Here is a 21,288-nt window from a genome sequence, read left to right on the forward strand (position 1 = left end):
GTGAGGGATTGGACGGACGGACGATACGAACTTGACTCGAGATTCCGCGCTAGGGACGCTCTTTCGAGACACAGCGGCGCATTTAATCGACTTATTCAAAGTTATCGATAACCAAAACACGTATCGTATAACATCATTTATTAAGAAACGAGTATCTTATATGATTATTCATTCATTGCATCGATGGTTTTTAAAGATTTATATTAATTACATAGCATTAAAAATGAACAATCTCGAATCAACTATCGTATTAAATTCAAATTAAATCAAATTAAATTTGGAAAGGGTCCACAAGGTACAGACGTTTTAGGAAACAACAGGATGTAAGATAATCATCGTCACAGATGGACTAGGCGTGTTAATGTTGGATGAAATAAGGCTATTTCGATCGGACTGTGGATGGATATCCGCGTGGAGGAACATTCGTTACACACCTGCTAGTCAGAAATGTATTGATGTAGGACTCACCTCATGTTGATGAGGTACTGCGCCAGCGCCACCGAGTCGGGGTTGCCAGTTATAGTGATGGTCCGGTCGGTGCTGCCACCCTCGCGCTCCTCGCAGTTGGATATCCTGATCATTGCGCCGGATATTTGACGGATTTCAGCTATCTTGGTGCCGCCCTGAAATGTACAAATACATATTGTTTCATTGAGTATTCTTTTTTTTATGATTGAAAGATTACTGGTGGCCCGGAGCCTTTTCCAGTTTTATCAGGCCAGGTGGGCGAGTAGAAGCTCAGCCAGGAGGTGTGGGATTTGCTAACAGCTGCCCGAGCGCCTCCGAAGGAGACATGACAACTCAAGGAGCAGCTGCTTCGCGAATGAAATTGAGTAGTCATTAGCAGCTCGATAACCATGTAAATTCTTTTCGATTAAAAACATTTACGAATGAAGAAAGTCTTTAGCATTATTATATTAAATGAGTTACATTTCATTGGTTGAACGTTAATTTGACGCCTAAAAAAATTTTCAATATATATTTTTTTATTGCTTAGTTGAGTGAACGAGCTCACAGCCCACCTAGTGTGAAGTAGTTACTGGAGCCCGTAGACATCTACAACGTAAGTGCTCCACCCATCTTGAAATATAAGTTCTAAAGTCTCAAGTAAAGTTACGACGGCAGCCCCACCCTTCAAACCGAAACGCATTACTGCTTCACAGCAGAAATAGGCAGGGTGGTGGAACCTACCCGCGCGGTCTCACAAGAGGTCCTACCACCAGTAAATAATATGTTAATCTGTCGTCCAACAATTTTCAACAGTTCGTTGTACGCGCTAATGTTCAGCATAATATATTATACGGGCAGTTTAATTCACCTTTCCGATGATGCACCCGATGAGCTCATTGGGCACGGTCATCTCGTGCGACTGCTGGTTGGTGGCGGGCTGGTTGCGGGACTGGTTTGTGGTGCGCAGCTGCGAGCCGGCCAGAGCCGCCAGTGCTGGGAGAGCGGACACTTGCGCCATTAATAAATATCCAGTTAGTTTTTATGTTATCACCAAAACTGTTCGTTTTCTTACAGCTAACGCTATCTATGCCTGAATAAGCAATGACAAAAAAAACGATTTTCTCGGATCTGTTTTGTTTAGTCGCTATTGACAAGTGACAACTTAGTGACTTTTTTTTCTCTTCTAAATGTGGACTTTTTGGCGGGAACGCGAGGAGTGAGGTTTTGTGATTTATTTTATTTTGTCTATTTAGTGTTTCTTCAGGTTTAAATGTATAATAACGGTGATTTATTAATCGGTTAATATCTGTGAAAGTGCACAAATGTGGGAAAATGAAACAATGCCGCTGGACGTAGCTTCTCGGGATCCTCCAAAAAGTCCACTGAAAGAATCTCAGTAAATCACCACCATTTTACTGAGATTATATTTCATCCCATATCATTTCATTTGATTTCATCCCAGTTGATAAATATCTCAAGTTAATCATCTTCATTTCGTTTCATAATTTTTCATAAAAATAAGATTATAAATTAAAATAAGACATGACTTAAAGGTCTTAGTTACCGGGTCATAAAATCCCTTAAAAAATCTTCTAAATGTCAATATTAAAACCACAGAAAATATAATATGCAAAACGAATCTAAATCTTAAGGCATCGGTGATTAAGATCGAAATTCAATCATTTATTGTAGCACTAGTTATTATAAAATTGAATTTTGAATGTATGGAAGCGTTTTCCAAAAAGGGTAACAATGTGGTGATTAGGTCACCGCGATTACATTATTTAGACTTGTGCATTATAAAAAAAATATATATTAATCGTTTTTTTCTTGAAAAGCGTAAAGCCTCATAGAAAACTAATTGACTTGAATTTGAAAAATATATATTTGTAAATAGAGAATTACCACATTTTCTATTTATTTCTTTTTAGTAGGTACTTACCAGCAGGATTTAATCCTGCAGCATTCCCAGGTCCGAGCCCACCGAGGCCCAGGGCAGCGAGACTGGCCAACGGCGACTTAGCGAGCCCTCCCATCTATGAAATCAAACAACAAATATTACGCAAACGTGTATTATATTTAACGTTAAAACAAATCGTTTCGTTTACTCCTAAAACAATGTACAGTCTTATTTAAACAAATAATACGTATTACGAATTATTATTATCTAAACACATAACTAAATTGATAATTTTTTGAAGAAGTTTGAAGAAGCTATAGGTACAGTTCGAAAGACAGTAATTAAGCTTCAGCTGCTTGTTTTCGTCTTCTTTAATATGGCCGGGATGGGATCCTGGTTAGGGTAACCTGGGTAGAAATCATGTTTAGAAGTGAATAAACTAAAAACTATAAAAAATCGCAACATTCGGGACGATCAATTCAGAATCGGGCATTTGGGAGTAATAAACGCCTTTTGAATTAAACGTCCTACAAAACGAAGGGCTAAAATTAAGATTAAAAAATGTGGTAGTTTTGCGAATTTTTATAGCCTTTAGAGTAAATTAGAATTCCACATTGTGAGTTCTATGGTGTGGTGCTGCCCGTGTGAAACGCACCTTTTAAACATAAATAAACGAATTCAACTGAAATCTATAGCATTATATCATTTACGTTAAGCCATGCTTTTTCATGGTTAATATCAATATTATATGAACGAAATAAAACGAAGGATGTAGGCAAAATTAGGAGAGGTGCAAGATAAGGAACGTTTTTTATGTAATCAATATGTATAATTTAATGTAATTGTGCTTCACAAAATCTCATCAACACAGAACGACTCCTAAAGTCTTGGTGATGCCGGAAAACAAACAGATAAAGCCGCAACAGTATAAACATATTTTTTTCTCTACATAATAACATTTAATAATTATTATGATTTGTGTATAATAATCTTAGAAACTAAGTCTACAGGGATATACATGTTACGGCAAGACAACAATGAAAGCTATATTGGATTACTGGGAACGCATGCAAATAATATTCTTTATGGTATCTAGCGTTTATAAACCAAGTTATCGAAATACTATGGGATTAAATCGCAGTTCCATCTTAGTCTGTCTCTCTAATAAGGATAGTGTTATACTAGACACTACGGAGGATATTTAACACAAAACCAAGACAGTATATGGGGGATACTGGGGCAGCACCAATCACATACCACGCCTTTTAATGCACGAACCCATAGAGCAGACACGTTTGCAAGTAATGATTGTAAACTTTATATATGCTTTTTTTTAACGAAGAATAAAATTTATTCTAGCTTTCGGAAGTTTTAAATCGGTTTAAATTTCCAAGTATTTAAGTACATATTTGAGTCGTCTATTATCAAAGGTGGCAATCTGTGCATTTGGACAAAAAAATGTTATTGATTTGAATATAATCGTCTCCTTCAAAGAATACGGTTCAAAACCTGCATTAAATAAAGGTTAATACTTAACCTGTTATTTATCTAAGATGTCGTTCAGAAGAGTTTTGTGACTGCCAATGGAATACAAAGTCAATAATTTGTTTTTCTGATATACCAATAATTGTCCAAAAGTCACATTGCCGGCTTTGATAATAGTCGACTCATTTACGAGTTTTAAAGTCGTGCAACATTTACTTTCAATAAAAACATTAGGACATATTTTAGGAATTTACGATTAATCAGTGTTACGTTGTATCGTACGTATTCCTAAAATTTATGAAATCATGACTTGAATTTTTTTTTTAAAACAAATATGTACATGTTTAACATTTAGCTGTTTAATATACAGCGGTTTAAACTGAACTTAAATATTTATATATTTCGCAGGTCGATAAATCGGGAGCCAGCAATGTAACGCTAACACAGTTTGATTGCTACAATCAATGAATGCACGAGGATAAATCGGGAGCCAGCAATGTAACGCTAATACAGTTTGACGGGTGTCCGCACGTAAAATGCTACAATCAATGAATGCACAACGAGGGTCGTGTCCGCTCTACGGGACGAGGCGGGCGCACTCACAAGGTGGTGTTCGTGCAGCGGCGGCGGCAACAGGTGGTGCGGGGGCAGCGCGCCCACGAGCGGCGGCTTCACCTCCATCATGGGGAACACGGGCGCGCACACCTATATCAACGCACAACGCACAGCTATATCTCGAGGCGGGTGGCGGCATTTACGTTGCGGATGTCTATGGGCTCCGGTAACCACTTAATCTGGGCCGTGTGCTCGTCCACCTAAAAAAGCAACAAAAAAAAAAACACCGCCTGCACACCAGCTACACGCCCGCACGTTATCTCCCGCGCCGCAACCTAGCGCACTCTGCGCGGGACTCGACGCGACCCAATCATTCCACTACCACGCAGTGTAAAGCAAAGTTCTCAAGAGAAATACATTCTACTGTACTTTTCAGGTTCTTTTATTACTTATGTAATTATTACCTACGAGTGATATCCGATGCGAAATGTTAGATGAAATACATACATTTGTGGGTTTTTTTTGTTGGTTATGAAATATAATTAATTGTTGACTATCCTGGTCAATTCCACCATGCATTTCTATTTAGCTAAAAAAAATCTCATTTTCCGTTAAATTTTGTAACTTAAAACTAGTAATAATATTTTTTTGAATAGAGTAGTTGTTTGTTATATTAGTTATATATTAAGAGACTGCTAATAGTATATTAAGTAAATTGATGCGATGACAAAGATCACGATTCCTGTTCTATTCAATAAATACATGGATCAAATAAATTCACAGGTACTTAGTTTAAACAACATGTCACAAAAGTGAAGCAAAAAGTCTCTCTCTTATATCACAACATTAAAAACTAGTAAATTTTGTACATGGAGAATATCACCACCACAATAAATTTGTAAAAATGTTGTTTCTTATATATTACAATAATTATGTGGTACTCACGTCTTGGGCTGGGACAGCATAGTTTCCTTGGATAGTGTAGGCTTGTCCACCGGCTAGAATCACAGGTCCCGCTACATTTGGCTTTGGTCTGTACGGGATTGTTGCTCCCTTCGGAGGGCTCTAAAAATTTAATGTTCAAAAAATTTTCCAGTCTAAGCAATTATTATATATTTAATATTATAGTAATTTGTATAATATCAAACTTTGAGATGGTCAAACCAAAAACTACAAGTAGTAGCAAAATCTTCACTGGACTTTTTTAATAAATCACATATATTACGTCGTGGTCAACAGAGTGAGTTGAGACTTTTAAATAGTAATAAATTCCGTGTAAGGTTCTTCATAAGGATCATATTCGGGAAATGAAAGACACACTCAAAACAAAAGAAAAGTGCGCATTTTAAATACATCTGTTGGGTATTTTTATTTTATCATACATTATAATATTGTAATTATTAAATTTTATCATGTTGTTCAATATTATTAAAACGTCTGAACTGAAAAGAAATAGCCAGGTCGATGGCACTGAAACGAAAGGGCTCTTTACGTAGAGTGGCATCATTGATTAAGAGACAATTTAGAGATTTTAGGTTTTGAATAATGTCATTACAATCAGTCTAACATTATGGTAAAACAGTGGCTCGGGGATGACCGAGTCATCTAAACTTCAACGAGTAGCTAGAAACACTGTTGTTATGAAACTCAAACAGCTTTGTTATTAATAATTGTATTAGCTCTATAGTTGTTTGGGCAGAAATAGCACAACTGAATCATCTCTTTCAGTGCCATAAAAGTCGTATTAGAAGCAATTTGTTGGTGGAGTGTGATTTTCGTACAGAATAAATAAATATGAGAGCTGGATTGAGAATTGCTTTTTCTAAATTTTTTGCTTTTATCATAATAAGGTAGTTTTCGATAGACATCATATTTAAAAAATTTCACATTATTAATTTTAGTTTAGGTGCGTTGAAATTTAAAGTTCTTGAAATATGTTATAATGTTCTTTAATTAAAATATGTTAAATGTTAAAAATAATTTAAAGTTCTTGAAATATGTTATAATGTTGTTGATAAAATTTAATGTTGAATATTACCTCTAACATAACACAACAAATATGATAAATGCATTGGGTTATAGCATCACAGGTTCCACTGATTGTCACCGCTCGTTCAGTTGAATTCGGCAACATTTCGCTCGCCACCTGAAATCAATAAATCTCACCATTAGAATTTGTATTCGTTGACACAGCGCCAAGTTTTTTTTAACCATAAAATTGACATGCTATACGATTGAGTAACAAAATGTCTATGCTTAATTTAATTTATTTTACTGCCAAAGAGGTTAAGCATCCTTCTTTTTCGATAAAACAACAAAACTATATATTTCAACATGATCATTAAATTTAAATTGAGATGTTTCAAGTTTGAAAATCAGAATGGAATTAGATGATGAAATTTAGACTAGTTTTATTTTAGTACTTGTATATCGGTCATCCTCCTCATTCTCACCGTTATCTAATTATGGTTAATTTTACAAGGCAGACACAGAAGCTTTTTCTCAATATTGCAGAAGGGATTTCAAAAGCCTACAAATCGAGGGGTGAAGGGCTTTGTAATTAAAGGTATGTTTTATTTGATATTAGTATCAACAATTCAATGTTCTTAATTTAACTTCAAGTTTACCCTATTCAAATATATTATAAGAGTACTATTTAGTGTGTAACCCAATAATATTTCGACAGGTGCAAAGGGATAAACATTTTAACTCAGTTTTAGCTAAATATGATTAACAATGTTATGTCCTTGCATGTGTCGATTTAATGTAATTTCTATCCGGACAAAAGGATTTAATATTAGAGTTACCTGAATGTTGGCACCAGTGACATCACGGATTTCCTTGATTTTTGAGCCCCCCTTTCCAATAAGCGAGCCACACTGCGAGGCGGGCACAATAAGCCGCAGCGTGATGGGAGCACGCGATCCGCCGCCTCCGCCCTCATTGAACTGAGTGCACCACTGTATCAACATACTAACATTATTTATCTTTTCAAACAACAACATGAATTACTGTCGTCAGATTCTTTATTAAAACAATATTGTCACAGGTTGTTCTATTCATTAAAAGCAAAATGTTTGTTTGTTTGTTTTCTAGTGGTTAAGTGTATTGCAAGTCCACAACTCTACATATTTCTGCCACAAAGCAGTCAGTTTTATATTGAGGGGTGGGTCACACAATACATAATAATATGAAAATGATAATAAATTTTCAATACATGTATCTTCAATTTCATTCATTTGCATCTCTGCTACACTGTTATTTATATAGTATAGTATGTTATTTTATAAATATTATAGTATAGTATTTTATTATGGTGCTACAAAGCTAATAGAAAATTAAAACTAACCTCTTCAAATTTTTTGCATATGAGTGTGAATGCCTTGAATATAGCAGTTGTGTTTCCTGTGACAGTAACAATACGCTCCGGGCATGATCCATCAGAAATATTAATTTTAGCACCGGACTGAAATGAAAATTTAAATTAATTCATTTTACCTAAATATTTGATATTTATAAAATTCTAAATACACATGTATTCATTAAAAATATATATATGTCTGGGCTTACCTCTTCTCTAAATCTTTTAACAATCTCTCCTTTTTTTCCAATAATGCTCCCAACTTCCTGTTAACAAATTAATTTTATTTGAATAACAAAAAGCCTGAACTGTCATTGTGTAATAAGAATGAAAGTGAATAAAACTATCACAGTAAAATTTATAGCAATGACTAAAGATTTCCTGTCTGGGTTCGAAAATAGATGTAACATCAACTGATTCTTTGTAACTATCAGACGCATTGAGGTTGCACGTAGACAGTTTTAGAACTTTAAGATGCCAGTTCAATCTTTCACACAGTGGCATGTCGACTCCCACAGTATGCCAACAATGCTCTTGCTCAACATGTGTCTCGATTGATAAATTCAACTTCAAAATAATGCATTAAGTATCCTATATTTATTATTATTGAATGGAAACTACAACATTATTTTAACTAAAGTTGAACAAACAGGGTATAAAGAAATGTTTTTAAACAAAAACAAAAAAACAGATACATTACAGCAATTAGAAAAAATACAAATCAATATGTTTAATGAACAGGGCAAGTGCCAATAGTTGGCATTTTGCCAGTTGTACTTTGTATTGGATAACAGCCAATTAAAAGTACCTATATGTAAAAGTCAGCATATGTGGATAGCATCAATACATCTCACATGTCAGGGTAATCTAGTCACATCTAGGTGTGCTAAATTAGCAGAGGAGTTGAGCAATGTAATTCAAAATTAAATTTACAATTTAGTGTCTTTGTTGTAGTACATAAAGATTAAAATATATTTAGATCTTCAGATATATTTAGATTCTTCAGTAGCATGCATAATCTAAAGTTACTAATAACTATGAAAGCACCAAATTAAACTAATAAAAGACATAAATGATTACATTTTTTTTAAATTCATATAATTAAGCCAACATGTCTGTAAACAGGATTTTGTGTTCAGAAGCCATATACAAGTGCACCTTAACAAGATTGTTGTCAGTGAAGTCATATTAGATTATAATATTATGGTCAAACCGACAACTCTTTACAAGACATAATTGATAAGAGTAAGAGAAGTGTGAAAATTATAGTCAGTGTTCATATACATGCAGATGTAGTACAGTTTTAGCAAGATAAAATAAACACATTTTTCTAACATGCAATGGATTTAGTTTTAATTCAACCAAAATTTCTTCTGAACAAGTTGGCTGTTTTGGTTTTAGATATGGGTGTGATACAAAGAGAAGGTAAAACAAACATTTTCACATATCAAACATAAAAATAGATTGAAAAACTTTAGCACTGCCAATTTATAGTTAAAGACTATTTTTATCTTACCTTCCCCTGCATAATCAGTCTGATAGTGAGGATAACTTTTGAGTCTTCCTCATGGAGAGAAGGGGCTTTCTCCAGGTCCATGCTGGAGGTTGTGTCCGTTGTGTCACGTGGAATTTTGGCTGCTTATAGGGCTATGTGTGGGCAGACACAGGGGACACTCCACTCAAACTAATGGCTGGGACTCTGGGGCTCGTGGCACGAACTGCAGGCAGGGTAAGCTGGAAAACAGGCGTACATCTCAAAGGATAGTCCATAGGTTTTGAGCGTTCTAAGGATATTGGAAGTGAGCACTTGTTATCGTAGAAAAGCAAAGCCGAATTCCTATTATTTATTTACAATAGTGGTAAGCGTAACGGATTGAGGGCGGCAAATGGGGATCTAGATACTATAGTAGACTAGCTAGTTTCAGTATAACCAAATTTCGAGGACGTAAATCAAGTCTGCCTGTTATATCCTAAGGGACCGTTATTTGAACTCTGAATACGATTCGCGGTTAAAGACATAACCTTAGCGTCACCCTCATGGTTCGTCGTCCAGGTTATCGATCCCACAAATTCCAAACAACATTCCACAGAGGCAAAATATGCATTTTTTTCTTACCTCGTTATTTTTTCGACATACAAAAATCCATAACAAATCTTAAATCTATTATTATCATCGAAATATATTTAAAATCACATGTATCACAATTATTTCTTTGTCGTTTTTAAGTGTGTAATTAAAAAAATTAAAATAAAAACCCGACAGTGACGCGTCGGTTGTGGGCTTGTGTAATGTCATAGATATTTTTTTGGCTTCTAAGTATTTTTGGTTGTTTCGTCTACTGAATAAGCAAAGGGAACATTGCCTATTCTGCCAAAAACTTGTAACAAAGATTGAATCCATGTGTAATGAATAAAAGTAAATTTAACGATTAATATTAAATTGAATTGATTGACATAAGATAAGCCAACATCTTCAGTGTTGAATGAGATATATCAAATAACGAACTCTAAAACCCCTTAAATGAACGTGTTTAAAAAACTTGAGTAGCCACGTCCTGCGATTGTGTTGTATTTTTTCGCTTGTGATAATGAAAAATGGTTGATGATCCACAATTGCTACCTGAAGCGCTGAATTAAAAAAATTAAAACAATTTTAGCATAGCTTGATATCTCGTGTTTCTTTCAAAATTGGGTTTTGAGTCTGTTTTGATGTTTTATTTTACTTATGGTAGTAATTTCAATGTGTACAGGGGTAACATATATCCGCTGAAACTACCACCGGATCGGAATTGCAATCTAGTGAAAAGATCTAACGAGAAACTCAGTACTCACACGAACTCACATCTCACCTGGTGTTAAGTGGCTACGGAGCCCATAGACATCTATAAAGTAAATGCACCACCCACCTTGAGATATAAGTTCTAAAGTCTCAGTATAGTTACAACGGCCGCCCCACCCTTCAAACCGAAACGCATTACTGCTTTACGGCAGAAATAGACGGGGTGGTACGTAAATTATAATTTTGCGGATTTGATTTTTGTTACACGATGCTATTCCTTCGCCGTGGAAGTCAATCGTGAACATTTGTTAAATATATTTTTAATTCATCAGAAAAATTGGTACCCGCTTGCGGGATCCGAACACCTTTGCATCGCTAGATACGATTGCACCGGACGTCCTATCCTTTAGGCTACGACGACTTCAAAAAAATGTGTTGGGATATGTATTATATATTAACATGATAACCGCTCAGTAGCTGTAAAATATATTATACGCAAATTGACATAGTGTTTCGAATTCTTCGAAAAAGTCTATTGAAGATTTTAGTGAAATAGTGATAAAATAAATAAATAAATAATAGTGATAAATATTATAAGTCCCACTATTTTACTTTAGCCTTACCGTATAATTCGTTTTGTCGTATGAGCTGTAATTCCTTTGCCCATTAAAATCGACAAAATAGACAAAAAATATTGTATGGAATGGAAGAAAAGAGACTTCGTTCTTTGGCGGGAACGCGAAATAATATCGCCTTGCTTCTTTACCATTTACGCCGGTCTCTCTGCTATAACCAAATAATTCAATATGGTAGATAATTACGATCAATTTTTCCGTCCCATGTCTCGCTCTAAACGAGATATAAAAGAGGGAAATATACATTATGATGTATCTTGTATCAAAAAGATATTAACATAGGTATATGATAAATATATATGTAACAAAATTTATAAATTAAATATATTTATATCTGTCTTTCTATCTCGCCTATTTATTTTGAATGATATGTTTTGCATCACTCTGGCCTAAACAAATTTTCCACTATTTACCCTCTATAGCTGAGGTGTTTAAATGTATTAGATTTTTTGTCTCTGTTCTAATATAAAATCAGATCAAGCAATCCTGTGTTACCTCCTCTCTCAAGGCTTTCAGCTTAAGTAGGAAAAAAAAGGGATTTTTTTTCCTACCTAATCTAAGAGCCTCCTGACTTACCTAAGCTGAGTAGGTGAGCTCACGGGGCTTAAACATGACGACGTTGCTAACACGAAACCTAGCAAGAGCCGTGCTTCGCAGAATCTACCACCGGATCGGAAACGCGACCCACTGAGAAGACTCGGCGAGAAACTGTGGGCTGTGTCTGTGGGCAAATTTACTAGTCGAGCCCTTCGTCACAAGCGATGGGTTCGACGAGAACGATGACCGGTGCTTGAGGTACCTAAAAGCACCGTTATTGGATGGGGAGGATCCGAAATGACGTGTTTGGGGCTACGTCGACTGTTTTCCATTCTGTCCGCAGGATCGTGAATGTAGTTACCGGCGGCCACGATGAGAGGGTTCTCGTGTCATACCGCTCTGACACAGGCGTCCATTTATATCGGACCAGTGCTGTTCTCGTCCACCCTATTGGCTGATTTTCTACTCGTCTTCTTTGACATCTCTCCTGTTTCCTATGTACTACCTACTCGATAATTTTTTAAACTATTTTTTTCTTTTGACGCGACTTATCTACTTTTTTATTTCAGTAAGTTGTTTTTACCTTGAATCTCGCCAATCCAATTTTGAGACATCGCATGACTGCTTCGCGGTAGAAGTCGCCAGATTAGTATTATTATGCATTATGTATAAGAGTTGAAGTAATTATAATAAACACATAATATATAGCATTGATGAAAATTCTATCCTTTTCCGGTAGCAAGAATTTTCCTTAACAACGCTACCTAAAGCTGAACACGTAATAACAATTTATTTCACGTTATTTAATTCGTTCGCTGGAATCAAGAGCTGCTTAACTCCAACGACCTGTTAATTGCAGGAATGTCATTAATCGTAGAATTTGTTAACTAATTCCAAGTAGATCCTTTTAACGTTAGTAGAGATTTTTTTTTCGAATTTCAAGTTTGAGATGTCAAAGTCCTATTATCAAAATTAAAATAGGTGTGTTTTACAAGTAGGGATTGTTTGCAACGCACTCTAAAGCGGACAGATTAGTTTTCCGGGCTGACCCGGGACTTTGTTCAGTTGTGTTGCTGGATGATTTTAGAGCATTTTATCGGCATCTACACTGTCTAACACCTCGAACCAGGTGTAAGTCTCTCGCCAGCGCTATACGGCTTCTGGGATGGCCATTTTACCAATGACGCGAGAAAGTACGTGTGTGCTCTTTCGGACGAGGCCGTTTTCTGGAGCGAGGTGATATTTGGGGATGATCCAAAAAAGTCATTATTATCGTAATAATGCATTTTGATGCTTTACGATTATATTTAGTCATCGTAAATTAATAATCGAGTAAAAATCGGAAATAGCATGGTTGTAAAACACAAGCATTTTTATCATTAAGGGATCAGAAAAGCCCGTTTGACGATTAATCCGATGTCGACGGATCAGCTTAACAGAACTCAATGGCCATTTATTTCAAGATTATCTTTAGGTCACGGTATAACATGGCGATGAAATAAATTTAATGTACATATATGATATGTATAAGAATGTTTCGTGAAAGTGAAAATTTCGTGGAAGTCTCGAAAATGATAAAATTATTTTGGGTTTATTTGTGGTTTTCTTATTGATGATGTACGCGTCTAGTAGACCGGTAAAACACAAAAAAAAATTTTTTGGTGAAAAAGGTATACCTACAGTTTTAGTGCTTTTTAATTTATTTGTTTATCGTTTCTCTCACGACAATAGTGCTTTCGTCAGTGTTATTCTTATTAGAATTTATAATATTATTATATTATAAATGCTATTAAGACCAGAGCCGTTTATTGCCAGTTCATTTGATTTCAATAGAAGTAATTCCTGTCTTATTACATATGTAGTGAAAACTAATTTATTTCATCAGCCCACAGACGTCCATTGCTGGACAAAGGCCTCCCCCAAGCCTCGCCACAAAGACCTGCTGGATGCAGGCAGTGCAGAGGACCGCTTAAACTAATTAAGATTAAAACTAATATCAACTAACTGTTATTTAATCCATAGGTTCTAAGGTCGATAGACTATAATAAATCTGTATGTACAACGGAGATTGAGTTTTATGTGCTGTTATGTATAACCTAAAGGTACTGTTACACATGTTCTAAAATAGCATGCTAAAAAGTGTGCTATTGAGTATGCTCAATACGAGCATGCTTATGAACAGTTTAGGTACATTTGCTAGCAACAGGCATGCTAGTTTTAAGTATGCTATTTATTTATGTATTTTATGTATGTATTTGTATTATACCTGTTGCAAACGACTGATCGATACCAGCATGCTCAATAAGCAAACCTGTTTAGACGCGCTTAAAGCACGCACCCTTCCGCGCCGCAGGCGGTATGCTAAAAAATCGCACGCCTGTTGATTTTTAAGCCAACTCGAAATGAGCATGCTACTTTTGAGCAACATTCCGACACACATGCTACTAAGTAGCAACTGCTCAATAGAAGCATGCTTTCATGCTTGAAACGAGCATGTGTAACAGTACCTTAACTAAACAAAACAAAAAAGTTTGGTAACAGGTAAACGGCCATGTGTACCACACATATTTACCGTACACGAGTATTTCATATATCAGGATAAGGGCTCATACTTACATGTTAATAAAGCGCTTTCGTTCTTATTTGCGAAACGTAGCTCGGAATTATTTTCTTTCAAAAATCTGAAACAAAAAGAAACCCATATTCATATCAAAGAATTCACGTTTATGCTAACAGGAATGTATGATTCGTAAATGGCGTTCTTTTATGTGAATAATTTCGATCCTTGAAAAATTAGGTTAATAAGTTGGGAGTTCGTTCATTTTTCATTGAAGCTAAATTAAAAATGCTTTGAAAAGTGAGATTACAACCACAAAATAATATATAAAAACTGTCAAGACCACATTAAATTTTGATATAAACTATTCTAAGTGGAGATTGGGTAGATTGTCAATCGATGCATATAATGATTAAGTATAATTTTATTGATGTCAATTGTGTTTATATTCTTAACTAGCGACCCGCCCTCGCTTCGCTTCGGAAACATTAAAACACACATGAAACCAAAAAAAAAAATCAAAAAGAAATTAAAAAAGTAGCCTATGTTCATCAGGGACAATGTCGGCTTCTAATAGAAAAAGAATTTTTCAAATCGGTCCAGTAGTTTCGGAGCCTATTCGAAACAAACAAACAAACAAATCTTTCCTCTTTATAATATTAGTATAGATAGATCTGGCTGTTTAATTAAAAAGGAATCAATTTCTTGGTTTTCTAAATTTGTCTATTAAACATTAAATATATTATAAAACATCATCTAAAGAGTCAATAAGATTCATCAAACTTCTTGGTTCTCCAAATATATAGGTTAATTAATATAATAAATACTTTTGAGTATTATTTTCAGACAACGCCGTAAAGTTTTTAAAGTATCTTTCCATTGAAAATTTTCATGGGATACGTTATTGAATTTTAATGTTAAGTGATACCTCATTGCACATAAACGTGAATGTTTTAATGGCGAACCATTTCCTATGACCTCATAAAGTCACTTTCATAGCGTAAACCGGTTTGTGATGCGGTATTGCTGCACTTCAAGTGAAATAAATCTTTATGTTATATATTATGAAAGTAATTTTATATATTTTTAATGTTAATAATATAGTAGTATACTCGTATTATCACCTTCACCTCAAATTGGTACGGGGATTGATGAAAAAAGTTAAGGTATATATTTTTTATAATATAATATGTACCTATATATAGGTATAAACACCAATTGATGAAACTAATTTAAATATTTATCTCCCATGTTATTCACTGTAGTTTTTTTTTATTTATTGAAAATGTCATAGCTTTTCAAGCTTAGATCATAAGTAGCATAAAGAAAGGTAGGATCAAAACAATTAACCTGTGACATAAAAGAACTCTTTCATTAATTTAAATTTTTCTACCAACTAAGTACAATATCTCTCGAAACACGTTCGGATTTTTATACATATATCGCTTCAATAAACAAGTTTATATCCGTCTTAGCAATGTTCCAGTCATGACCACGTACTTAGAGTGGAAATAAGAAAAGAATTTTGAGGGTACCACACATATTTAAAAAAAATTGAAATTGGCATCGCAAATAGAGTCAGCCATAATAGAGGCTAAATTTTCTGTTTCAATAATCCAATCATGACGTAATTTGATTAGAAACAAATATTAAAATATTTGGTTAAAAAAATTTGTAGCTTTTTACATAAAAAATTAATTACTCTATCAGTTATGGCCCGCGCCTTGCTCTGAGCTATAAAAATATATGTTAAATATGGCTCTTTGAACAAATTTTTATTGTGCGTTATGTCTAAATATTTGGCTCATTTGGTTGACAAGGTTGCCGACCACTAAGCTAGCCTATTTATTCCTCGAAATAGTATTTCAATCAAATAAAATTAATAAATGTACTGTACCGTATTCAATCCCGGTTAGGTGCTATTAAGATTATTTCTGCGGTCTGTAGGTTCCTTTTACAATAACCACATTCTTCTGGATTTATTATCTTGATACTATCTAGATAAGCATCATATCGATTTATATGAACGACAAAAATGACATATAAGTCTAGTAATATTATGTCCCAAAGTTTTAAATTTTAATTAAAATATTTTAATATGGCAAAGTATGAACAGAGTTTCAAAAGAGGGAAGTTACAATAGGCGTCATTTCACAGCAGGTCCTGAAACCAATTAAAGTTAATAATCCTCTGATATAAAACGACCGCTTTTTAAATGGAGCCTTCAGAATCTGTTGTTTTATCTCCTCTTCACTCCCATTCAGTTTTTATCTTACGTAGATTGTTTGGGTAGTAATCGAGAGAAATATTTTAGAATAGAGATTCCTTTGTTTATTTCTATTAATTATCTTAATTGTTTTCCATTTGTTCTATAAATCTTTTAGATGTTTTTGCTTTTGTAGACTATTATTCTAGCTCATGTCTTATGTTAAGTGGTTAGCAATTCCCATGCATATGACGAATAGATGACGCATTAAAACAATTACTTGAAGTCTACGTTATTTGGTAACGACGTCTTACTGGATGTATTAATTAATATCACTTTGTAAATCATAAAGCACGTTTGTCCATTGTTATACGTGAACGTCTCTATAATGCTTGAACGTATAAGCTAACCATTGTTTTAGCCACAGGAATGCATGTGAGCAGTTAATATTGTTGATGCATTGATATCTCGCATACCAATTTGATCTAGATCCAATGCGGGTGCTTTCCGAATGCCATTGGTGTCTTGTCTATATCTCTCGATATTAAACTCAATCAGGCAGTGAACGTAAGCATTAACATACACACTATTGGTAGTAATACTCAAGTAGTAGTAGAAGTGATTAATGTGTGCTGCCATTCAAATTAATTGTTCTAAATAAATGCGTGAAAATAAACGTTTTAAGACCGTTGAATGTTATTCAAGGTTCTTTATCAATACTTTGTTTTATGTAAGGAAACGAAATTTAAATATTGTATTGTGTTTTAGATTAGAGTTAAATTTCTCGGGATTCGAAAAAAAAAAATTTTTAAGAGAAATATAGCTTGCCACAAACCTAAATTGGCGTCAAATAAAAGTAAACTGATCTAATATGTTGTCTCCAGGGAGTGGAATTTTAGCTTAGAAGAAACTTAAAATCCTAAGACTTCGAAAAACCATTCTTTTAAAGAGCACTCAAATTAACACGATGGCGTGTGAGCTTATTTTTCTTCAAGTTTATCGACGATTATATAATCTATCAATCTATCATCTATCAATATATATAAAAATGAATTGCTGTTCGTTAGTCTCGCTAAAACTCGACAACGGTTGGACCGATTTGGCTAATTTTGGACTTGAATTATTTGTGGAAGTCCAGAGAAGGTTCAAAAGGTAGATTAATACGAAAATGCTCGGAATTAAATAAAAATATCAATTTTGTTTTTAATGATTTTGATGTGTGCCCCATCGGATAGACTCCTTTTGTTTGTTTTAAGATTATTTTATATAAAAGTGTAGGTCTTTTATTTATCGAATGAGGCACTACGAAGTCTGCCGGGTCAGCTAGTTATGTAATATAATTCATACTATGAGTCATTCATGTTCAACGGAATTAATTGTATCGTATAAAATGTACCTACATTATTTATTGCGTACCCGCTCGACCATAATGCGAACGCGAAAAGCCGTTGTAGAGCAGCGTTCAACAATATTGGAATAGTTTGTTTGTATTTACCTTTCGACAGCCGGTACACAATACACCTCCCAGTCTCGTTTTGAGAGATCGGAAGCCAATTGCGGACTACAGTTTCATATAACTCACTCCTGTTCACTGGTGCACGTATTATTTGGCTGTCTAATATTCAATATTTTAAATAATTTTTTTTTAGCAGTTCAGTAATCAAGAATTTTCGTGTTTCTTTCGTTGATTTTGGGTCCGGTATAGGAAACAAAGTCGAATATGATAGAAACCTTATGTTTTCTTTCCTGCCTTTCAATGTTCAAAAAATGTTTTTTTCAACAAAATCAGATGCGTATAAACCTTTATAATATATTAACGTAATATTATAAATACCCAACAATTATATATTTTTAATTAGTTAAATCTAATCTCCTTCACAGTTAATTAATTACAGAATGGCCAATTGATATGTTTGTGAAATTGCGAGAACTATCTTTGTAAATTATATCTAGACTTATTATCTGAAGATTGCTTCGAGAATTTATCATCTACTTAATAATATTTCATTACTTTCTAACGTTTGCTAATCATGAAAACCGCCATGGGTGGACATGAAAATACTGGAATCATTATCCTACAGTCGTTTGGTAGACCCGAGTTTATTTTCATGTATTAGAAAACGACATGGTATCTCAATATAGCTAAAACGAAGACACTCCTACATATTCCTCGAAATTTCTAAAATCATGGTTCAATCTTTCATTTAAGAATGAATATTGAACCGCTATCCCTGTCATTTGCGACATCTTCTTTGACTTTGTGAAATTTACGATGCTCTAATGTCACCCTAAAGTCTTTCAGACTTGCGACTGACATATCCTCCTCAGTTCTTCGTTAGCTTTGCAACTTTCCATTCTCAATATGTGTTTCAGATCGCAATACTGAATTGAGAATGCGAACTTTGAGTTTCATTAAGAAAACCTTATTAACAATAAGTGTACCTTGGTATCTTATACCTTTAAACGAGCAATTCTTGTATATTAATATATATAGAATCTGAATCTCGGAAACGGCTTTTTCATAAAATTTTATATACAGGGGATTTCGGGGGCGATAAATCGATCTAGCTACGATTTATTTTCAGAAAATGTTGTTTTATTCGTGTTTTCAATAATCAACTCTTCCCGACATCTATTGGCGAATAATAATACTATTTTTCTTAATTGAGGGCAACTAACCGCTTTAAAGACACAACAAGATGGCGTTATCAATTATGGCGTCATCGTCTAGTGCATTAATTATGAAGATAATATCAAAGTTGTGACGACATTTTGTGATGTTCAGTCAAGTGTTTTAAACGTAAATCCAATTGCCTTTAGGATGTTGCTAGTTCAAATCAACATAGTTGAACCGAGTAATAACGTTCTGTTCAAATGTAGGAAACATTACTGTTACTAATTGGGTGTGCGCATCTGGGCATGTTGCTGCGGTCTGTACTTGCTAATCACAAGGCTCAAGACGATATTATTCGTCTCATAATTATGTTTGCGGTAGTTTTCTCACAAAGCACACGCTTGTAAGTTTTAATTGCTTCGTGTGCGACCGTCATTCACGGAGTCTGCATTCTGTCTTCTCATAAAAGAACTTGTTTTCACGAAGAAAGTGCATAGATTAGTTTATTTTTCTCTTAGAAACTATTCAGATACGGATAACTGTTTCCAATCAAATTTTTGTTTGAAATTCTATAGTTAGAGCATTTCTGTTCTTTTTTATTATTTCCAACAGCGTTTTATTCTCTGAATAGTTTAAGTATTTATTTTAAATTTATTATTTATTTTATTTATTTATTTATTTATGTACACACAGAAAACAAGACACAGTACAGAGTAATAGGAAAATTATGTACAAAGGCAAAATTTGCAAAAAAGGCAAAAGCACAAAATTTAATTCTTACGGACTGTAAAATGTCTAAATAAAAAGTTGAATTTTTGCTTACCCTACATCTATTGCCTATATTAACATTGTACAAGTGCTGCAGAATAGTTTTTTGTTAAAGTTTAAACTTTTTCAGTTCAAACTTTTTAGTCAAAGGCAGCAGCTATCATTGGTGATAACCATAAGTGACGTTTCCTAATTCAGTGCGGTGAACTCAGAGGATACCGGATGTGAAATTTACTATCTAATTTTAATACATTTTTTCACTTATTTCATTTCTACAAATAGTCATGGTCAGTGGCAGGATAGTGTTTGATTTTAAGTTGAAATTACGTAAATTTTTAAATTTTCAATTACGCAATGCTTTAAAAAAATCGTATATTGTAATTATTTCAATAGTTTTTTAAATATAGCATTCACACAGTTGTTAGGTCAAATCAAATACACATTCATATAATACCAACGTTCAGCAGATTGCAGTGTTTAGACATATTTCCCATGTGGAGGTACCTTAATATCGCAAAGGGAAGTAAATCCGATTAGTTTGGTATCTCGTGGACTCGCTTAAGCTACTTTCGCTTAAGGTGTTCAGGTAAAGTTAGTTACGAAGAAATTAATGTTTTACACGCCAAGCACATTTTGAGAAGAAAATTTTTGAAACAGGTTGTATTACATATTTATTAGAAAAATAATGTAAGTTTAAAAGCCACCTGCACCATTGTTATAAAATACATAGCGCGATATATACGTAAGTACATTACTTGAAATTATAATGACCTTAAAAACGATAAATTATGCATTCGATACGCTCGGTAGTAGGAATTTATATAACAAAAAGAGTAAGTAAAAAGCAAAATCCGAAAGCAATTTATAGCTAATTTTGATTCACTTCAAAAGAGGTACTTCGGTTCCTATTCATACTGTGGTGAGGTCGTTGTAAAGTTTTCACGACTCCTAACATTTACTCCCCTAAGTTTTGAAATTGCGTAAGCAATGTCATCCCGATGTCGTTTCGCGAAGAATCTGTTTACCTATATGAAACTTGAGAGAATTTAATTTTAGGCGAGCGACAAAGGTATGCTCGTAGTATGGGTACACGGAAGCGTGTAAGTAAGCGCCTTCGAATGAAATAACGGCCCAGTAAGCCAACCGGATTTTATTACATTTTAACCGGCACAATTCACGAATGCGAATTGCTTAAAACTTTAGCGGTTTTATACATTGCAGACAATATTATTAATTCAAAACTTAGAAAGTCACTTGAAAAATCTGTCGATGTCGTTCTGTCCATGTAGGTAAGTGTATTTGTGGGGCGAGTCATCGAGTTTCAATGGTAGCATGTAAATCCTATAAAGAGGGTTTATAGATTTACCTCCTCCGAAAATCCTTAACTTAAGATCCACAGTCATCGGTCTATATCTGAGTGTGGTATTTGCAAGAACTTTAA

At 34.3% G+C, this 21,288-nt stretch overlaps 1 protein-coding gene across 15 annotated transcripts in view; it reads right to left on the bottom strand.

Annotated features, from left to right (window-relative positions):
• mub (poly(rC)-binding protein mub) overlaps positions 1-21,288 on the bottom strand; it is a 166,959-nt gene that overhangs the window by 10,237 nt on the left and 135,434 nt on the right. For 5 of the 15 annotated variants that reach the window (XR_016323557.1, XM_028170036.2, XM_089729836.1 and 2 more), the window contains 11 exons: positions 14,319-14,383; positions 9,268-9,485; positions 7,961-8,017; positions 7,740-7,856; positions 7,198-7,350; positions 6,429-6,536; positions 5,336-5,455; positions 4,439-4,540; positions 2,393-2,486; positions 1,319-1,458; positions 469-623 (listed from right to left, as the gene is read on the bottom strand). Coding sequence is in view for 11 of the 15 variants with exons in the window: in XM_028170036.2 (XP_028025837.1) it covers positions 469-623; positions 1,319-1,458; positions 2,393-2,486; positions 4,439-4,540; positions 5,336-5,455; positions 6,429-6,536; positions 7,198-7,350; positions 7,740-7,856; positions 7,961-8,017; positions 9,268-9,348 (1,127 nt within the window). In the remaining 4 variants the exon portion in view is untranslated. Of the gene's footprint in view, positions 1-468; positions 624-1,318; positions 1,459-2,392; positions 2,487-4,438; positions 4,541-5,335; positions 5,456-6,428; positions 6,537-7,197; positions 7,351-7,739; positions 7,857-7,960; positions 8,018-9,267; positions 9,486-9,867; positions 10,060-11,741; positions 11,861-14,318; positions 14,384-21,288 lie in introns of those variants that run through there. The other 10 variants (XR_016323558.1, XM_089729837.1, XR_016323560.1 and 7 more) reach the window with 7 other exon arrangements.

This window comes from Bombyx mandarina, chromosome 09 (genome assembly GCF_030267445.1).
Source record: "Bombyx mandarina strain Sakado chromosome 09, ASM3026744v2".
Taxonomy (NCBI): domain Eukaryota; kingdom Metazoa; phylum Arthropoda; class Insecta; order Lepidoptera; family Bombycidae; genus Bombyx; species Bombyx mandarina.